General features: G+C 42.4%; 1 protein-coding gene across 9 annotated transcripts in view; it reads right to left on the minus strand.

The window, feature by feature from the left end:
- Positions 1–22,326, minus strand: part of LOC148105779 (protein NLRC3-like) — a 342,596-nt gene that overhangs the window by 266,669 nt on the left and 53,601 nt on the right. Inside the window, exons 1-4 of one of the 9 annotated variants that reach the window (XM_087838923.1) lie at positions 20,363–22,179; positions 18,914–19,090; positions 12,029–12,205; positions 6,258–6,289 (exon numbers count right to left, since the gene is read on the minus strand). The exons of 1 other annotated variant lie outside the window; for it this stretch is intronic. In XM_087838923.1, coding sequence (XP_087695049.1) covers positions 6,258–6,289; positions 12,029–12,205; positions 18,914–19,090; positions 20,363–22,029 — 2,053 coding nt within the window. In that variant the 5' untranslated portion in view covers positions 22,030–22,179. Of the gene's footprint in view, positions 1–6,257; positions 6,290–12,001; positions 12,206–16,200; positions 16,397–18,913; positions 19,091–20,358; positions 22,230–22,326 lie in introns of those variants that run through there. 7 more of the 9 variants (XM_087838924.1, XM_087838927.1, XM_087838922.1 and 4 more) reach the window with 7 other exon arrangements.

Raw genomic sequence — 22,326 nt, forward strand, 5'->3', positions numbered from 1 at the left:
TTGCAAACCAGTGACTGAGATCCAGACTCTTACGAGTCCATCTTCATGGTCACACATCCCAGGGAAGGCTAATCCCGCTGACCTGCCCACAAGAGGACAATCAGTGGAGGCCCTACTACAAAACCAGCTATGGTGGAATGGCCCCAGTTTTCTTGTATCAGAAGATCGGATACATGAGTCTGAAGATGAAAACATTTCAGACGAAATGAATGTAGAACTTAAATCCAGTTATCAAATAGCCATTCAGTTTGCTGCTAATGACACTGACATCTGTGAACCAATACTGAAGCTTGAGAGTTACAGCAAACTGAAGAGAGTGCTCAGAGTGACAGCATGGATTAGGAGATTCATAGCTAATGCAAAAACAACGATGCAACCAAAGATGCGAGCTGAGCTGACAGCAAATGAGCTTCTTGATGCTGTGAAGTACTGGATTAAGGTTGCACAACATCACAGTTTTCACCAGGAGGTCCAGAGACTGAAGGTAGGAAAACCTATGATGAATGACAGTAAGATTCAGGAACTGAAACCATTCCTTGATGAAGATGAGCTGCTTAGTGTTGGAGGCAGGCTGCAGCAGTCGGACTTCACATTCAGAGAGCAGCATCCTTGGATTCTGCCAAACAAACACAGATTATTTTCAGAACTGCTGATACAGGACTGTCATAAAAGGGTGATGCATTCAGGAGTGAGGGACACTCTTGTACAAATAAGAGAGAGATATTGGATCATCCGGGCTTGGCAGCTGGTTAAAAGCATTGTAACCAGATGCACTGTGTGTAAGAGGTTTAAGGCAAAGGCTGGGCATCAGATAACTGCACCTTTGCCTAGGGACCGAATATCCGAGTCACCACCATTCGAAGTTACAGGGGTGAATTTTGCTGGGCCGCTCTATGTGAAAACATATCAGGCGACGTCATTGAATCAACGTTGAAGTGTGACGTTGACCTAACGTCACTCTTGCACCCTTTTTTAATGTTGAAACAACGTCAGGTTTTGATGTTATATCAATGTTGAAACCTGACAATGAAACAATGTCAGATTCTGATATTGAAACACTGTTGAGCTATGGTGTTGATTTTCCACCTCTTTCGCAGTTGCTTTTTATTAAAACAACAGTTAAATCATGACTGGAAATCTACCTTTCTTTATAGGTATTTTAACCAATACTAAACTACTGCATGTTTCCATCAATACTTAAACCACCTAAACACATAATTGTACTTATTCCTCAAATTGGACACCCTTTATAAAAAAAACAACAACAAATGTCTCACAATGTATCATGTCAATATTAATATCCTAAAATAAGAAAGCATTGCATGTGATGTAACAGAGAAAAAAAATAAACAAAAAAAGGTCAATAGCCATGTTTCGTTTGCTAAATACTTTATTAAAAGACAGTTTCCTATTTACATTTATATGTTTCACAGAAGTTTGTAATTTTTTACTCTGGGATGGGGATGCATGATGTTCGTCCTGCACCACCCATACCCATACGATCTGGGGCATATCGGAGCCATTTCTGCACTGCTTGTGCAAAGACAAACTTGGACATAGAGTTTGCCCCTAACTGCTGCGTCAGGCCATCTAGGAAAAAATACACACACACAAACAAAAAAAGTGAATTAGAGCACATGAATAAGCTCTTGTTAACTGTCTTCAGCGGGGAGAAAGTATGTAAACTCCTAGGCTGATAAACATGAAAGTCACCAGGCGTAAATCTGCAAACAGCCGCATTTGATTCCCAAAGAGCTATGAGCGGAAAAAGTGATAAGTCTTAGCATGGTGTGCCGTGTATCCTTTAAAACAAAATAAACATGGGGTCCTCGGGCTGTACAACTACAACCTTAAGCTAAACAAGCCAAAGACCAAAGACTCCATCTCCAGATTAACCGGACATGAAAGTCTTGTTATTAAGAAAGACAAAGTAATATAGCAAAAAAACTGTAGAACTTACCACCATATATGCATTTGCAGAGCGCTGTATCTTTAAATGCCATTTTTTGTTTTGTCTGGTCCTTGGTTTTTTTCCCTGCCCAGTTGAGTACCGAGGCCAGCTCGTTTGTAATGGCATAAGCCATTACACGGCGGACTCGCACCTCCAGTGTGGTCCCTCCAATCAAGGCAAAGCGTCTCACCTATAGACACATTTTAAGAGATGGAATTAGCGTGTCTCATGTCTTAAATGTGTATGCAAGTGCTTGTGTGTTTAATCAACAGGCTGTTGTCATGTATTTAAATCACATCTGACAGCTATTACACTTTATAGTTACAAAGTGTACATAACCTTTATATACTTACCATTGCCTTATTTGCCTCTTATGATTGAAAAGCTGCCTCTGCATTGTTTAGCTCCTCAATGTTGTGCAAGGGCAAATCCAGAGGCAGTACCCCAGCATCTACGATTCATTGCAGCAGGGATGGCGGATGGCTCTGACCTCCTCACGGAGTTCGTTAACAGCTGTCGTCAGGTCTGACAGCATAGCTAATATCTTTTGTGAGGTCGCATCTGTTTAAAAAAACAATTCCAGAAAGATTAATGGCTTAAGCAGTGAGAGGCGAAAAACTAATAAATAAATAATAAAACGCAGTTTACGTGTGGACAAAAGGTGCAAACGCAAGGTAGGTGAGCGTGCGGCGTAAAGTCAGGTGAGCGTGCAACGTAAAGTTAGATGAGCGTGCGGCGTAAAGTTAGGTGAGCGTGCAACGTAAAGTTTGAATTGAGTGCGAATCGAAGCGGGTGCTCTCCAATCATTAAAAGTAACAAAGTCATTGAACACATTTATACAGTTACCTTTACGTTTATCAATCATATATCACAGATTTACAATTTTTTTGTAGTACTATGCTAAAAAGCAACTACAGAGCGAAAGTCTGGGTCGACCCAGACTCAAGCGCCGAGGCGACGGCAAGAACAAAGGAACCCTCGAAGCGTTAAAGCTAGCTTTGTAAGGGAATATAACGGAAAAGTATGAAACGAAAATGTTTTCTTTGTTGACTTTGTTCGCAGTGCAATTTATTTGTTGCCGGATTGTAAGATGAAAGTAGACACAATTTCGGGCTCCCACATTTTGTCCGAAACTTTACATTAACAAGTTTGTTTGTTAGAACAAAAGTCATTCATTCTTACCTTATATTAATCGTGGTGCAGGCCAGTGCAGTGCCTTCTCCGGTCAATTCCGCTGAGAGTAAATCTAATGTCCCGCTCTACTGTACAAGACAATGGTTACCTGAAGGGATGTACCACTGTGAGAGGGGGGGCTATGGAATAGTCCAAGTGGTAGCAGCTTTAATTTCCTGCTCAACCATAAATCAATGGTTTTTCAACGTGATTGTTGTCACCTTTTCAACTATAAATAGATCAACAATCAACGATGACAGAACAACAGTGAATCAATGTTATTTCAATGTCAGTGTCAGGTTTCATCAGTATTTCAATGTTGTTTCAACATTGGTTTTGTGTTGACATTTCAAGCCTGACGATTCTGATGGTTCAGATGGAAAATCAACATCTGTTCAATGTTTCCTTGCTATCTGGGAGGATTCTGTGAAAAGATGCTACATTGCCCTATTTACCTGTGCTGTGACACGAGCGGTCCATTTAGAGCTTGTGTCAGATCTGTCAACTGAGCCATTTTTGCTAGCGTTGAAGAGATTCATTGCCAGGAGAGGGCTATGCAGAGTTATCTATTCTGACAATGCCAGAACATTTAAGAGAAGCAGACCAAGATTTGAAGGAGCTGTGGAAGACAATTAAAGACCCACATTTGCTGGAGTTTTTCTCGGAAAGAGGAATTACTTGGAAGTTCATTGCAGAAAGAGCAGCCTGGTGGGGTGGATTCTGGGAATGTCTTGTCAGATCAGTGAAAATCTGCCTCAAGAAGGTGTTAGGTAGAGCTTCACTCCACATTGAAGAAATGGGTACTGAGTTGGCGGAAGTCGAAGCGACTCTGAACTCTAGGCCTCTCACCTTTGTGCACAACGAGGTAAATGAACCGCAACCACTTACTCCAGCCCACTTTTTGGTGGGCAAACAACTGACATCTCTACCACCCAAGTCAATCCCGAAGGACACACACCATCCAACACCTAAAAAAGAGGACATTACTCGGAGATGGAGATACCGGCAGAAACTCATGACCAACTTCTGGAACACCTGGAGAAGGGACTATCTGTTGGAGCTGAAGTCAGCTCATTGCTGTGACGCTTCAAAGCCTACACCCCTAAAACTAGGGGATGTCGTGCTCATTGGGCATGACAACCTCCCCAGACAAGTGTGGAAACTTGGAAGAATTGAAGAAATGTTTCCTGGTCGAGACAGTCTTGTTAGATCTTGCTTAGTTCGCACAACAACGGGGACTCTGTTAGGAAGACCAATTCAGTTGTTGAATAACCTAGAGCTTTAGATGAACAGATTGTTCACCGGGGGGGGGGGGGGGGGGGGGGGGTCACATGTTTAGCGAGAGCTGTTAATTATAGATTTAATTTTCTGCTAAAGGGGAGCATTTAACAGGTATTTTCATTAGAAAACTGCGTTTCCCAGAATCCTTTGTGCTACATGAAAGGTACTCTGGGTTTAGCTAGCAAAGAAAGTTTCGGGAAGCCATTATATGTTGCTCTGATGTCGAGAAGTTTATTTGTTGTACATTCCCCCTTTTGAAGCCTTATATAAAGAGTATCGTTTCTACAATTGATGTCCGATCCATTTTTTTGGATAGTGGATTCGCCACAACAAGTCCAGTTATTACTCAATATTTATGGATGATGTTCTTTCAGTGTTGCACTTTGTAGCCTCACAGCCAGCTGCACATGGACCAGCTGACATTACCCAGCATTAGAGGCGGGTGTAAAAAAATGGATTTTCCTATTTAAATGGTTTTAAATTGAATAAAGCGATGTTGATTCATTCAATCCTGAATCGATGTTTAATATAAATGTATTTTGCCAGAATCTCAGGTTAAAGCTCCCAAAAGTATTTCAACAACAACCAAACAGATAAAACAGTAAATGAGAGCAGCTAAACACACAAAGATGGAAACACAGAGCATGGATCGTTCACTCGACGGCACGTACACGGACACGCCGTCGGGGCTGAAAGTGGACAGCTCACAGATCCTGAAGCTGCAGGTTTCATTTGTCTCCAACCAAAACTGACTGAACCAGCAGCAAAAGAAGATCCAAACTACGCTTTACGTTTGATGAACATCGTCATGAATTCTCTCTGACTTTGACGTTTACTTCCTGCACAGCTCTCTCTCTCTCAGTGTACTTCAAGAACAGTTTACCTTCAAAAATCTGTTTTCTGCATTATTCACTGCTTATTACGCACCAGTCTGCTGTTGTGTTCACTGCTGTCGGCCTCCGAAAACAAAGCCTCATTTCTGCTGTTCAATACTGAAGAAATTTAAACCTTTTAAAATGATGACAGATTACAAACTCTCAGCTGTGTCTGTAATCAAACCTCTGTAACTTTGCTTCACTTCAGCAGCATCAGGTCATGTTCATATGTTGATTCATGGTTTGCTTCAGTTTTTGATCGACTGCAGAATATTTTGAAGGTTATCTGCTATAAAAAGTCAGAACAGGAAAATCTGCTTTATGTGTTTCTGTTTGATCCTCAGTGACTTTGACACAAAGGCCTCTGCTGTGATGATCACACCTCTGATCAAGTCTCACAGTGTCCGCTTTGTTTTTATACATATGGATATGTGCTGATAAATGATCAGAATTATAATATTTCCCACTGTCTGCTGTGTGCCGTGACCTTTGACCTGCTAAAGACAGTCAGCTGTGGATTATTCATTGTTGTGTCTGATACTTAGAACTGTGAGGACGAACACTACACAGTTAATCAGGGTCCCCTCTCTCTGAATCAGGAAAGGTGGGCAGGCCGCATGTGGGCCGCGGGCCATACGTTGAGTATCACTGTTTGAAATGTGAACATTGTTCTGCTGCAGTCAATGGACTAAACCAGAGAAGAAGAAAACAGACTTTACCATGAAGATCCTCAGTGTGGATCAGTATAATATCAGCCTGATGTCTGCAGTTTAGTGTCAGCATAACTTTCACATCATATTCATCTCAGCACAACTAAAACATGCTGACTGACCTCAGAGTTTCAAGTCCACATCCTGGACTCTCCAGAAAACCACACAGATGCTTCACTCCTGAATCCTGCAGCTTTTTGTTGTCACTCAGCTCCAGCTCTCTCAGATGGGAGGGGTTGGACTTCAGCGCTGCTGCCAGATAATCACAGCTGATCTCTGACAAACTACAGTTTCTCAGTCTGTATAAAGAATGAAAGATGTAAGTTTATTAGACAAAGTGTGAGCTTGAAATCATTCAGTGTTTCATCATCTGTTCAGAGCTGAACAAGGTTCAGAATGTAGAAGTTTAGGAAATGGAAACTCCAAACAGCTGAAGCCAACAGGAAGCAGCTTCAAACAAACACAACAAGAGAAAAAACTCCTAATGTTTCACATTAAAGTCGTACATTTATCATAAAAACTAGAGATGGCACGATACCACTTTTTTATGTCCGATACCGATACCGATATCATAAATTTGGATATCTGCCGATACCGATATGAATCCGATATAGTGTGTTTTTTAATCAATAAAACTGTTTTTTTAATATCTTGCTGCTTTATGTATAAGTTCATACTCAAGTTAAAAAACAAGAACAACACTAAAGCTATTCTGTTATACCTGTATGTAAAAAAAACACAGTGCACCCAAAATATTTCATAGTTCAGCAACACTGATCAATCTAATAAAGTTAAACTTACTCCACCCTCCCTATTCTGGTATTTTAAAGAGTACTTAGCAGAAATATTAAGCAACCTAACTAATAGGGTTGCAAACTCCCAGCAAAAAAAACCCCACCTTCCACCTCATGATGCTTAATCAATGTAATCAACTTTAATTTGATGCAGGGTGAAAAAAATTCACAGAAATAAATTATTTTTCAAGAATAATTAAATAGATTTCTCGCTTGGCTCTCAGCGGAGGCGGTCGCACTTTTCTCCTCTCCTCCTTACCCTTATCTTCCCTGCTTAGCCTCTCTGTCCTTGTCTGTCTCATGTGCATTACTTTTTCCCTGGAACAGTCTCTCACTGTCGTTCTCTAAAACCTAAAAGAGAATTATGGATTTGATCAACTGGTCTCTGAATGCTATTGACACCCTCTTCTCAACGAGAAGTCTGGGCTCGGGAGAGCCCGAGTGCCCCGGAGGGACTTTCCCTGCCGGTTACACGATGGACGGGTGGCAGAAATGGAGGCTCGTGTGCCTGGCGGGACTGTCGATCGAGGACGCTGAAGATATTTACCTATTCGGAACCATGATAACGGGGTTCTTGCTGATCGGAGCTGGCATGGCCCTGACTTATCGGAGAAATAAGAGAGCGGAACCGGCTGTTCAAACCCCCCCAAAGCTGCCCGCTGGAATTGAAGCGACGGGACGGGTCACGACCTCTCACAACGAACGCAGCATGGTTAACACCTTGGAGACGCTTATGGCTTCTGTGAAGGCTCAAAACAACACCATTGAGCGTATGGTGGGATACATTAGAGAGGGCCCTGCTCAAAATGAGAACCTTGAGCGAAAGTTGGATCACATCGCAGAACGGATCACAGCAGTTGTGAGGTCTCAGAATCAAAAGAATGATAACACCACGGATCAGAAGTTTGATACCATCATGGGGAGGCTCGCGGCTCTCCAACGGGAGATAGAGAGACCAGCATCAGAGTGTTAAAGATCAGCTTTGAAAAATCTCAATAAATCAACAAATTCGGGATCAAAATGCAGACACCACCACGGCGCCAGCTGCACAGGCCCAAGGCTGAAGCCGGACAAACACTCCCTGATAACGACTGTGATTTGACTATTCTCCCCATCCCATGCAAGGCCACCTGGATTGGCTGGAGGACTGTTTACTTAGCCTGATAGGGCGAAGGACACTGTCTCAGCTGAACTATGGACACGCATACACACACACTTACACTGATAAGCACTCACTCATCTCCCCTTCCCTTTCCAACGCCTTCGATGCTTGTTACCTCCTGGGAACACGAGGCGGGTCTGGGCCCGCGCTGGCGAGTCGGCGCAGTGGCAGGATGTCTGCTGTGTTGCCTGGGATTACTCCATCCCCCTACTCCCACCCTGTGGCTTGTTATGTCTTCATAATGTTGTGCTGTGAACATTCATGTGCTTTTTTTTGTGCAGAGGAGGTTTTTTTTGTTTCCTGTTCTCGTGCTGTCCTACCATGGAAGCACAGCATGAGTAGGGGTCTCTTTTTTTCCTCTTGTACCTTCCCATTGTGTGTACATTTCAGTGTTTTTTCCACAACTGCCGATCTCCGACTTGTAACCCCCATGTAATGTCTGTGTTATGTGTGTAAGGTCGGGGGGGGGGGGGGGGGTGTCTCATTTCACTGCGGAGCAACCTGTATGTGACAAATAAAATCTGAATCTGAATCTGATTCAACATCTTTCTTCAACAGAATTGCAGAATTCACAGATGGTACTTTCCCAAAGGAAAAAGTACTATAGCTTACTAGGGTATATTAGACTAAACAGTTACTATATACAGTAATGGACTTCTATACATTTACATCAGATTAAAACTTTGGGTGTAAGATTCAGATAATTATTAAATAATTAAAAGCTAGATATTTTAAATGAGAATAAGAAAGAAAAGTATGTCTTTGTGCCCCCTTTTCCCTGTTAATGCCCTATCGGCCCCCCTGGCTAAACTTTGCTAGATCCGCCCCTGCACAGTTACCAGCCGTCAGCTGTAGAAAAAGATCCTGGTGTAGAAAGTAATATTAAATAAATTCTAACAACAGCTTATCAAGGTTAAACGTGCTGCTGTTGTTCAGCTGCTGGTTTCCTCTTTCTGGTGCAAAGTGGGCCAAAAACAAAGAAGAGAGACGGACTCGCGACAGAAAAGCCGATCAGCTGATCATTAAGCAGTTTCACAATTGAAGCAGCAGCAGGAGAGAGAGAGGGAGAGAGAGAGGCAGTCGCTCCATATATCGGTTGTTAAGCTTAACGTGGGAATGCTTTACAAACATTAAGAGATGAACTTACACACTTGCTTTACTTCTCTCTGAGATAACTTCCTCGGAAATGAAATGCTTAATAGCAGGCTACAAATACACACAGCCGCTCTGAGCGCACAGCTCCGATGTGCTACGGTTATGACCTGAGTTACGCCGTGTCGCAAGTTTTGTGGGGTGCTTTTTTAATATTTAATATATCGGATTACATTTTTTATTTCTCTCCGATATCCGATCCAGTAATTTAGGTCAGTATCGGACCGATACCGATACGTAATATCGGATCAGTCCATCTCTAATAAAAACAGGACAAAGACTTGAAAAAGTCGTGTTTTTCCTTCCAGGAACCACAAGGCTTCACTTTTAAAGGTGAAGTGTGAAAGAAATGGACATATTTGAAGTCCAACACCTTTTTCCAGTCACATTATTAAAGCAGACAAACTACAAGTGTCATGGTCCCCGCACCTCGCCAGCTGACAGCAGTCAGGCGCATGTTTTGTGTTCTTTATTCTCCTCTCTTGCCTCTGCTCTCTTTCTCTCTCGTCCTCTCCCTCTCTCTTTCTCCTGCTGGGGCGGAGCTCAGTATGGGCTCCCGCCCCTGGCCCACGCACCTGGGGATGATCAGCACACCTGCCGCTGATTACAAATTAGAGTACTACTTAAGATGGCGAGTCTGCTCTACTCGTCGCTGGATCGTTGAGCCATCAGCGTCAGTCACCCTGCAAACCTGTTATTTGAACTCGTGAGTACTTGTGAACCTGGAAGCTGACTGTCTCTCTGTATGTGTGTAGATCTCCCCTGGACCCTGAGCAACTGTGACTGAGCGTGTGCAAGACGAGTGGTGGTGAAGAGAGGAGCTGTTGTCTGTGTATGGAAAGCCCCCACTCTGGACTCCTTCCCCTGTCACTCCTGGACCCCGAACCCCGACCCTTTTCCCGAACACCTCTGTATATATATTGCACCTGTGGGAATCACTGTAAATAAATCCACTTTTGTTTGAAGGAACTAGTGGTCTGCGCCTGAGTCCGCTTCACTAGCCTTGACAACAAGCTCATTTTCATTCCAACAAGTCATCTTCTGACCTGGACTAACAACACTGGTCTCTATGTGCAGCTGGCTGTGAGACCAGTGCTCAGGGAGCGTCTACAAAGTGCAACACTGAAAGAACATCAGACACTAATTTGCTTCCAGCACTGTCACACAAACATCTACTGTCATCATTGTCACCAAACTCTGTGGATCCTTTACTGCAAATTCAAATGGGATTCAAATGGTCAGACAAAAGAGTGTTATGAGGAAATATGATGAAATGTTGTGTATTAGCAGCAAGTTATTGAATCATTTTCCTCAGAAACCAAACAAAATGATTGACAAACATGTTTTTACAAACTCAGTGTTGGACTTGGATCAGCAGGATAAGCTGATGTTTAAAGGCATTTGAGTCTCGCTGTATGAGAGTCCAGTTATTACTCAATATTTATGGATGATATTCTTTCAGTGTTGCACTTTGTAGAGGCTCCCTGAGCCTCACAGCCAGCTGCACATGGACCAGCTGACATTACCCAGCATTAGAGGCGGGTGTAAAAAAATGGATTTTCCTATTTAAATGGTTTTAATTTGAATAAAGCGATGTTGATTCATTCAATCCTGAATCGATGTTTAATATAAATGTATTTTCCAGAATCTCAGGTTAAACCTCCCAAAAGTATTTCAACAACAACCAAACAGATAAAACAGTAAATGAGAGCAGCTAAACACACAAAGATGGAAACACAGAGCGTGGATCGTTCACTCGACGGCACGTACACGGACACGCCGTCGGGGCTGAAAGTGGACAGCTCACAGATCCTGAAGCTGCAGGTTTCATCTGTCTCCAACCAAAACTGACTGAACCAGCAGCAAAAGAAGATCCAAACTATGCTTTACATTTGATGAACATCGTCATGAATTCTCTCTGACTTTGACGTTTACTTCCTGCACAGCTCTCTCTCTCTCAGTGTACTTCAAGAACAGTTTACCTTCAAAAATCTGTTTTCTGCATTATTCACTGCTTATTACGTACCAGTCTGCTGTTGTGTTCACTGCTGTCGGCCTCCGAAAACAAAGCCTAATTTCTGCTGTTCAATACTGAAGAAATTTAAACCTTTTAAAATGATGACAGATTACAAACTCTCAGCTGTGTCTGTAATCAAACCTCTGTAACCTTGCTTCACTTCAGCAGCATCAGGTCATGTTCACATGTTGATTCATGGTTTGGTAAATGGTAAATGGCCTGTATTTGTATAGCGCTTTTACTAGTCCCGCCTAGGGACCCCAAAGCGCTTTACACATCCAGTTATCCACCCATTCACTCTCACATTCACACACTGGTGGAGGCAAGCTACATTTGTAGCTTGCCTCACAGCTGCCCTGGGGCAGAGTGACAGAAGCGAGGCTGCCATATCGCGCCATCGGCCCTTCTGGCCAACACCAGTAGGCGGTAGGTGAAGTGTCTTGCCCAAGGACACAACGACCGAGACTGTCTGAGCCGGGGCTCGAACCGGCAACCTTCCGATTACAAGGCGAACTCCCAACTCTTGAGCGACAATCGCCCCACGTTTGCTTCAGTTTTTGATCGACTGCAGAATATTTTGAAGGTTATCTGCTGTAAAAAGCCAGAACAGGAAAATCTGCTTCATGTGTTTCTGTTTGATCCTCAGTGACTTTGACACAAAGGCCTCTGCTGTGATGATCACACCTCTGATCAAGTCTCACAGTGTCAGCTTTGTTTTTATACATATGGATATGTGCTGATAAATGATCAGAATTATAATATTTCCCACTGTCTGCTGTGTGGCGTGACCTTTGACTACGGCACACAGCACAGAGTGTGGATGAGTATAATATCAGCCTGATGTCTGCAGTTTAATGTCAGCACAACTTTCACATCATATTCATCTCAGCACAACTAAAACATGCTGACTGACCTCATAGTTTCAAGTCTACATCCTGGACTCTCCAGGAAACCACACAGATGCTTCACTCCTGAATCCTGCAGGTAGTTGTGCCTACTCAGGTCCAGCTCTCTCAGATGGGAGGGGTTGGACTTCAGCGCTGCTGCCAGATAATCACAGCTGATCTCTGACAAACCACAGCCCCACAATCTGTATAAAGAATGAAAGATGTAAGTTTATTAGACAAAGTGTGAGCTTGAAATCATTCAGTGTTTCATCATCTGTTCACAGCTGAACAAGGTTCAGAATGTAGAAGTTTAGAAAATGGAAACTCCAAACAGCTGAAGCCAACAGGAAGCAGCTTCAAACAAACACAACAAGAGAAATAACTCTGAATGTTTCACATTAAAGTCGTACATTTATCATAAAAACCGGACAAAGACTTGAAAAAGTCGTGTTTTTCCTTCCAGGAACCACAAGGCTTCACTTTTAAAGGTGAAGTGTGAAAGAAATGGACATATTTGAAGTCCAACACCTTTTTCCAGTCAAATTATTAAAGCAGACAAACTACAAGCTCATTTTCATTCCAACAAGTCATCTTCTGACCTGGACTAACAACACTGGTCTCTATGTGCAGCTGGCTGTGAGACCAGTGCTCAGGGAGCGTCTACAAAGTGCAACACTGAAAGAACATCACACACTAATTTGCTTCCAGCACTGTCACACAAACATCTACTGTCATCATTGTCACCAAACTCTGTGGATCCTTTACTGCAAATTCAAATGGGATCAAATGGTCAGACAAAAGAGGGTTATGAAGAAATATGATGAAATGTTGTGTATTAGCAGCAAGTTATTGAATCATTTTCTTCAGAAACCAAACAAAATGATTGACAAACATGTTTTTATCTGTTATCTCTCTTTCACCACTGAGAACCTAAATAATCCACAGAAGTTCTTGAAAATCATTAAGTCTCTTTCAGTGAGTAAAAGCTCCCACACCCTACCCACCTATATTTTTAAGGATTCTTTTCCTGTTTATGATAGGAAGGAGATGATGAATTGCTTTAACAAGCACTTTATATCTTCTGGCTCTTTGTTTGACTCTCTGAACCCAGTCTCTGTAAAATCCGTCACAAACCTTCCGGTGTACACTGGTCAGCCATCTAACTTTGTTCCTTTCTCTGTGCAGGAGGTCTGTAAAGCTCTTAAACTGTTAGATCCCAGAAAATCTCCAGGGCCAGACTTACTAGATCCTTACTTCTTGAAACTGGCAGCTGATTTTGTGGCAGAGACTCTCACAACACTTTTCAACCTCACACTGGATACGAATAAAATTCCCTCAGTATGGAAATCAGCTTTTGTTGTTCCTCTATTAAAAGGGGGAGACCCAGCAGTGTTAACTAAATTACAGACCAATATCTAATCTATGTGTGCTGGCCAGAGTTCTTGAAGCTCTTGTGTGCGAGCAGTTAAAGGAGTTTTTACACACCAATGCCATTTTATCTGAATATCAATCGGGCTTTAGGAAGAATCACAGTACTATCATTGCTGTAATTAGAGTGGTAAATGATATTACTATTGCACTTGATAAAAAACAACACTGTGCATCCCTTTTTATTAATTTGTCAAAAGCATTTGACACTGTTGATCATTGTATTTTAAAACTTAGACTCTTCCAGTCAGGACTCTCTGAGAGAGCTTTGGATGGTTCTCAAACTACCACAGTAACAGGACTCAGTGCATTAAATCTGACGGTCTATGTTCTGACTTTGTTACAGTGCACAACGGAGTGCCACAGGGTTCAGTATTAGGTCCACTTCTCTTTATCAATTACGTAAACAATCTTAGTCTAAATGTGCCAGATGCAAACTTGCACTTCTATGCTGATGATACAGTTATTTACAGCTGTGGTTCAACTTTTGTCCAAGCCATTGACTCCTTGCAGAAAGCCTTTTCTGCTGTCCAGCACTCATTACTTCAGCTTAAACTTGTTCTCAACGCAGACAAAACAAAGCTCATGCTGTTTTCTAAATCAAGGAGACAAGCCCAAACAATCCCATCAGTAACCACTCTTGAAGGTAATAAAATAGAGTTGGTTCACACCTATAAATATCTGGGAATCTTAATTGATGACTCGCTCACCTTCAAACCACATGTACAGAATCTTGTAAAAAAATCTGAAGTTAAAACTGAGATTTTATTTTCAAAATAAGTTGTGTTTCTCTTTTAATACAAAGAAGCGGCTTGTTGCTGCAACATTCTTGCCTCTGCTTGATTATGGTGATATTCTATATATAAATGCTTCTACTCAATGTCTTCGAATGGTTAATATTGTGTATCGTGCTTCTCTGAGGTTCATCACTAACCGTAAATTTCAGACTCACCACTGTGAGTTATACTCTCAGGTAGGATGGCCTGCTTTGGTAAGTCAGAGGAACTCTCATTTATATAGTTTTATATATAAGGCGATATTTGGGTTGTTGCCTTCCTATATATGTTCCCTGCTAGCAATGAAACATGCTGGTCGGTATTCTCTTCGTCAGCATGGTTACTTGTTGCTTTCTGTTCCATTTGCCCGAACTGAACTTGGTAAAAGAGCTTTTGTCCATTTAGCACCCTCGGCTTGGAACAAACTGCAGAAGGAATGGAAAATGACTGAATTAATTTCATTAAGTGGTTTTAAGTCTAAAATATGAATACTTGAGGCCAAGTCAATAACATGCAACTGTTTCAATTAGATTGATTGTCAGTGACTTTTTAATTTTATTTGAAATTTATTGAATTTTATTTTATTTGTATTCTTTCACTTATTGCTGCATGTGTGTTGTTGCTGCCTGTGTTTGATTGATTAATTTCTGTAACTGTGAGACACTTGCTGCTGCCTTTCTTGGCCAGGTCTCCCTTGAAAAAGAGGTTTTTAATCTAAATGGGATCTTCCTGGTTAAATACAGGTTTAATAAAAAAAATATATATTTTTTTTACAAACTCAGTGTTGGAGTTGGATCAGCAGGATAAGCTGATGTTTAAAGGCATTTGAGTCTCGCTGTATGAGAGTCCAGTTATTACTCAATATTTATGGATGATGTTCTTTCAGTGTTGCACTTTGTAGACGCTCCCTGAGCCTCACAGCCAGCTGCACATGGACCAGCTGACATTACCCAGCATTAGAGGCGGGTGTAAAAAAATGGATTTTCCTATTTAAATGGTTTTCATTTGAATAAAGCGATGTTGATTCATTCAATCCTGAATCGATTTTCAATATAAATGTATTTTGCCAGAATCTCAGGTTAAAGCTCCCAAAAGTATTTCAACAACAACCAAACAGATAAAAGAGTAAATGAGAGCAGCTAAACACACAAAGATGGAAACACTGAGCGTGGATCGTTCACTCGACGGCACGTACACGGACACGCCGTCGGGGCTGAAAGTGGACAGCTCACAGATCCTGAAGCTGCAGGTTTCATCTGTCTCCAACCAAAACTGAGTGAACCAGCAGCAAAAGAAGATCCAAACTACGCTTTACGTTTGATGAACATCGTCATGAATTCTCTCTGACTTTGACGTTTACTTCCTGCACAGCTCTCTCTCTCTCAGTGTACTTCAAGAAAGGTTTACCTTCAAAAATCTGTTTTCTGCATTATTCACTGCTTATTACGCACCAGTCTGCTGTTGTGTTCACTGCTGTCGGCTGCCTCCGAAAACAAAGCCTCATTTCTGCTGTTCAATACTGAAGAAATTTAAACCTTTTAAAATGATGACAGATTACAAACTCTCAGCTGTGTCTGTAATCAAACCTCTGTAACTTTGCTTCACTTCAGCAGCATCAGGTCATGTTCACATGTTGATTCATGGTTTTCTTCAGTTTTTGATCGACTGCAGAATATTTTGAAGGTTATCTGCTGTAAAAAGCCAGAACAGGAAAATCTGTTTCATGTGTTTCTTTTTGATCCTCAGTGACTTTGACACAAAGGCCTCTGCTGTGATGATCACACCTCTGATCAAGTCTCACAGTGTCAGCTTTGTTTTTATACATATGGATATGTGCTGATAAATGATCAGAATTATAATATTTCCCACTGTCTGCTGTGTGGCGTGACCTTTGACCACGGCACACAGCACAGAGTGTGGATCAGTATAATATCAGCCTGATGTCTGCAGTTTAATGTCAGCACAACTTTCACATCATATTCATCTCAGCAACACTAAAACATGCTGACTGACCTCAGAGTTTCAAGTCCACATCCTGGACACTCCAGGAAACCACACAGATGCTTCACTCCTGAATCCTGCAGGTAGTTGTTCCAACTCAGGTCCAGCTCTCTCAGATGGGAGGGGTTGGACTTCAGCACTGCTGCCAGATAATCACAGCTGATCTTTGACAAACCACAGCCCATCAATCTGTATAAAGAATGAAAGATGTAAGTTTATTAGACAAAGTGTGAGCTTGAAATCATTCAGTGTTTCATCATCTGTTCAGAGCTTAAGAATGTTCAGAATGTAGAAGTTTAGAAAATGGAAACTCCAAACAGCTGAAGCCAACAGGAAGCAGCTTCAAACAAACACAACAAGAGAAATAACTCTGAATGTTTCACATTAAAGTCGTACATTTATCATAAAAACCAGACAAAGACTTGAAAAAGTCGTGTTTTTCCTTCCAGGAACCACAAGGCTTCACTTTTAAAGGTGAAGTGTGAAAGAAATGGACATATTTGAAGTCCAACACCTTTTTCCAGTCAAATTATTAAAGCAGACAAACTACAAGCTCATTTTCATTCCAACAAGTCATCTTCTGACCTGGACTAACAACACTGGTCTCTATGTGCAGCTGGCTGTGAGACCAGTGCTCAGGGAGCGTCTACAAAGTGCAACACTGAAAGAACATCACACACTAATTTGCTTCCATCATCCAACCTGAAGAGGAAACAGAGACGGCTCCTCTTCAAAGTAAAAGCTGCTCCTTTTGGACACAGTATCAAAGAAAGTCTACAGTATTACATAGAAAAGACAGAACAAAGTTTTGGTTGTTTTTAAATTGTGCAGAAATGAAACTACTCTAAGCTCAATTGTGTGACAGACATTTCATCCCACGTCAGTCTGGCCTCATCCTGGTCCGGATTATCCAGCACACACTCTGACCACAGGCCCAGGGGCCACGCACAGCTGGGTTCCATCCAAGAGACAGGAAACAAACCAACACATTAATAAAAAGCACCATGTGATCTTCTTACATCTTCAAGACAAACATAGTAAAAACATGAGCAGTGTTGGGAAGGTTACTTTTAAAATGTATTCCATTACAGAATACAGAATACATGCCCCAAAATGTATTCTGTAACGTATTCCATTACGTTACTCAATGAGAGTAACGTATTCTGAATACTTTGGATTACTTAATATATTATCATGCTGTTTACAACTACATGAATGTACTATTGCTGTGATTTATTACTGTTACTGAAGGTCTGCGGCTCCGAACCGTAGTAAAGGGACCTCTGGCTAATACGGTCGGTTCTGTGTCGGGCTCGTAGCCGAAAACTAGCTTTACTTTGTTGTCTGGGTCAACTTTGCTAGCGAGAGACAGAGAGAGGCGTTGAAAGGCTGCTCCAACGGAACTTATTGTTTCAGAGGAAAACACGAACACGGTGTACAGTCGAGTCTTAATAGCTTACTTACAACTGGGCTCGTCAGGCACTCTTCTTGGCTGCAGTGGTTATTATTATATTTACATGCTTCCAGCTCCCGTTTTTGCTCAATGACAGCTCGTACTTTTCCTTTTTCTCCCTCCCTCGCTCACAGACACATAACGTGTATGGGAGTCCATTCTCCCTGCAGCACGGACTACACTACCTATGATGCTACATTCTTTAGAGCTATACCTGTAGCATTCTGCCTATTAGCTTAGCACAACAACAACAAAAAGGCCTCCCTCACCCAGGAAACACGCAGAGAGAGAGCGTCACCCTGTAACCATGGCAACCGTAACGCTGCCACCTGGAACAACAGAACATAGCTGTCAAACAAAACCCAAACAGTCCTGACCCGCCACAATATGAAACAAGGAAGTACCGCCGTGTAATCCATTTATTTCAACAAAGTAACTGTATTCTAAATACCACCTTTTTAAACGGTAACTGTAACGGAATACAGTTATTCATATTTTGTATTTTAAATACGTAACGTTACTCCCCAACACTGAACAGGAGCATATTTGTTTCCTGATAAAATGATGTGACAGGTAGAACAGAGTAAAGTGGTGGTGTTACAGCCTTTCTCCCCTCTGCTGCCGAGGCTGTTAGTCTCTCCCAAACTCAGCTACATGACTTCCAAATGAATGAAAGCAGCAGAAGTGGCTTTAAAAATGAAAGAGGAAGAGGAGAAGAAGAGGAGAGGGAGGCCACCCTGACCATCACTCCAGCTGCTGTACTGTGATGCTTCCATATTCCAGTGAGGCCTCTATAATGATTTCAGCTGTTCTGTACACACACTGTGTGCCCTGTATGGCTCAAAGTCTGTGCAGCCTGTTTTTATCTGCTATCATCAGATCTTCATCATCCTCATTCACATCCCTCACACACTCGACAGCCTCATCAGCACTAACTTCATCTTCACTGACTGATGGAGCACAACATGAACCTGTGGAGGCTGAAACACTGTCCTGTCAAACATCTCCCCGTCACCACTCCACTTCTGTCAGCCTTTAAATGAACCCTGCTCAAGTCTGTCACTTCTGTTTGGAGCCAAAAGGAAAAACTGTTGTTCAGTCGTTTGGAAAGACAACATTTCTGAAAGCACTCAAACTTCTTCACATTTGTCTTCAGACACATCCTGAACATTTAGGAACTAAAAAAAGTTTCAAACATCAATCAAAGACCTGAAATATAGAAAAACTACAACAGCCGCAGTCAGTGAACTCACCTCAGAGTCTCCAGTCGACAGTTTGGACTCTCCAGTCCTGCACACAGAAGCTTCACACTTGAATCCTGGAGGTCATTATTTCTACTCATGTCCAGCTCTGTCAGATGGGAGGGGTTGGACTTCAGAGCTGAGGCCACAACTTCACAGTGAGACTGTGAGAGTCCACACTGAGTCAGTCTGTGATGATAGAAAATATAAAATTTGTTATTATAAAAGCAGAAAATCTGCATTATAAACACAGACTGAATGTATATGAAGACAAAACAGAGTGAGGTCATAATCTGATGAATCTGCTCTTCACATCTGTGCTTCAGCTCCTCTTACTGTGTTTGACATGACACAACGATTGAGTCTCTCTCAGACCTGCAGACTTTTAATGAGAATCTTTGTTTGGCTTTAATCTACAGATGAAGGAGGAAGATGGTGTCACATTTAGGCTTCCATAATGTCCACAGTCTGTCACTGAGATCTGATCCAGAGTCAGAGTGAAGACACACATTTGGACTGTTTCCTATTTTGAATCTGACTCCAGAACATTTTGAATGAGTTCAGCTCAGTGAAGAGTTCCAGCTGGAAAGATTATCTCTGTTTGCTACCTGCTGGTCCAGATCCAGGTGACAGCAAGTCAAAATGATGTGACCTGTGTGTGTCCAGCAGCAGCCTGTATTCACTTTGAATATTGTTATAACCTGACATGGATCAGTTTGTCTTTGATTGGTTTGTAAATGTCACTGTTTCCATTGGACCTGAGTGACGGTACAAAGACAGAGAGGGAGAGAAAGGAGAGAGAGGATGGAGACAGCAAAGAGAGAGCAAACACAAACAGGTGAGAGTGGACAGGTGACCAAGGTCAGCAACCAATCAGAGAGCTTCTGTTTGATCCACAGTCACTGATGATGACTGCACATAACCAAGCAGTGTGTTACTCTGATATCAAATATGGATCCTGCTCTTATAACAATGATCATCAGATGATATTATTGTGTTATTTTGTAGCTGAATACGATGTTTGTATGATTATCAGTGAAAGAAGCAGTGAGGAGGATGGAGAGAGAGAGAGGACAGAGGGTGAAGTTAGAAACACTAAAAGGATTTTTCATGGATTTCATGGATGATTTGAGTGATTTCCAGCAGGACACTTAAACATGTCAGTGGACGTCCTAAAGAACATATTCACTGATATGAAACGTGTCATTGAAAAGGATTAATATCAGTGGAAACATGGTGGAAACAACTGTGACTGCATGGATGTGACACACTTCAAATCTGTTCTCCACTCTTGGATTTGGGATCCATGGAGCTGCTGCTGAGTATGTACAATAAAGCAATGGTGTGGAAGGTTGCAGCGTACGGACACAAACACTTTGTGGTTACAATCTGATTTTATTTTCAAAATTAAACTATTAACCTACACTGATCAATGATGTTAATGATCACATCTGGACTCACCGAGCCTTTCTGCAGTTCCTCACAGCTGGAATGAGTCTCTTTCGTCCCTGCTCTGATGTGTTGTACTTCTGCAGGTCCAACTCATCCAGAACCTCCTCTGACATCTGCAGCATGAAGGCCAGAGCTGAGCACTGGATCTCAGAGAGTTCCTTCTCTAATCTATTCTCTGACTTCAGGAACTCTTGGATCTCCTGATGTACTGAGAGGTCGTTCATCTCCATCAGACAGTGGAAGATGTTGATGCTTCTGTCAGGAGAGATTTCATCACTCTTCATCTCATTCAGGTTTTTGATGACTGTCTGGATGGTTCCTGGACTGATCTCTGTCTGACCCAGCAGACCTACTAAGAGTCTCTGGTTGGACTCCAGACAGAGGCCATGAAGGAAGCGAACAAAAAGGTCCAGGTGGCCATTTTTACTCTGGAGGGATTTCTCCATGACTCTCTTCAGGAAAACATCAAGAAAAGAGTTGCCTGACTCATCAGCATCATCACTGTCATCGTCGTTACTGTCATCATAATAACTGTAATAGTCAAAACTGTCATTTTTCCAGTCTTTCCCAAGGAAGTCTTCCAACACCTCTGTCTTCTTGTTGGTGAAACAGTGGAACATGTAGACTGCAGCCAGAAACTCCTGAATGCTCAGATGAACAAAGCAGTAGACTGGTTTCTGGAAGATCACACACTCTCTTTTGAAGATCTCTTTACAAACTCCTGAGTACACCGAGGCCTCTGTCACATCCAGACCACACTGCTCCAGGTCTTCTTGGTAGAACATGATGTTTCCTTTCTCCAGATGTTCAAACGCCAGCCTCCCCAGCTTCAGAAGAACTTCCCTGTCAGCCTCCGTCAGTTCCTGTGGACTCGTCTCATGTCCCTCATGGTACTTGTTCTTCTTCCTCTTTGTCTGAACCAGCAGGAAGTGTGAGTACATGTCAGTCAGGGTCTTGGGCAGCTCTCCTCTCTGCTCTGTAGTCAACATGTGCTCCAGAACTGTAGCAGTGATCCAGCAGAAGACTGGGATACTACACATGATGTGGAGGCTCCTGGATGTCTTCATGTGGGAGATGATTCTGCTGGACAGCTCTTCATCACTGAATCTCCTCCTGAAGTACTCCTCCTTCTGGGCGTCAGTGAAGCCTCGTACTTCTGTTAGCCTGTCAACACATGTAGGAGGGATCTGATTGGCTGCCGCGGGTCGGGAAGTTATCCAGACGAGAGCCGAGGGAAGCAGATTCCCCTGGATGAGGTTTGTCAGCAGCTGGCTGACTGATGACTTCTGTGTGACATCAGACAGCAGCTTCCTGTTGGTGAAATCCAATGAAAGTCTGCTTTCATCCAGGCCGTCAAAGATGAACAAAAGCTGAGAGACAGCCAGCTTCTCTGCTGTGACCTTCTGTAATGTTGGATGGAAAACATGGAGCAGCTCCAGAAGACTGTACTGCTCATCTCTGATCAGGTTCAGCTCCCTGAATGAAAGCAGAACCACCACACTGACATGTTGGTTCTCCAAGCCCTCTGCCCAGTCCAGAGTGAACTTCTGCACTGAGAAGGTTTTTCCAACACCAGCCACGCCGTTGGTCAGAACCACTCTGATGGGTCTCTGTTGGTCAGGTAAGGCTTTAAAGATGTCCTGGCACCTGATTGGAGTGTCATGGAGGGCGTCCATCTTGGAAGCTGTCTCCAGCTGCCTCACCTCATGTTGGGTATGAACCTCTTCACTCTGTCCCTCTGTGATGTAGAGCTCAGTGTAGATCCTGTTGAGGAGGGTTCTACTTCCTGTTTCATCACTTCCTTCAGTCAGACGTTCACATCTCCTCCTCAGACTGATCTTATGTTCATCTAAAACCTCCTGCACACCAACATCTGCTGAAAGAAAGAAAACCAATTAGACTAAAGAGAAAGAAAACTCTTCAATATCTGAACAACACAACAAGTCCAGTTTTCAGAAATGAGTCCATCAGCA

The sequence above is a fragment of the Neolamprologus brichardi genome, chromosome 3 (genome assembly GCF_056152115.1).
Source record: "Neolamprologus brichardi isolate AB-2024 chromosome 3, ASM5615211v1, whole genome shotgun sequence".
In the NCBI taxonomy this organism is placed as follows: Eukaryota; Metazoa; Chordata; class Actinopteri; order Cichliformes; family Cichlidae; genus Neolamprologus; species Neolamprologus brichardi.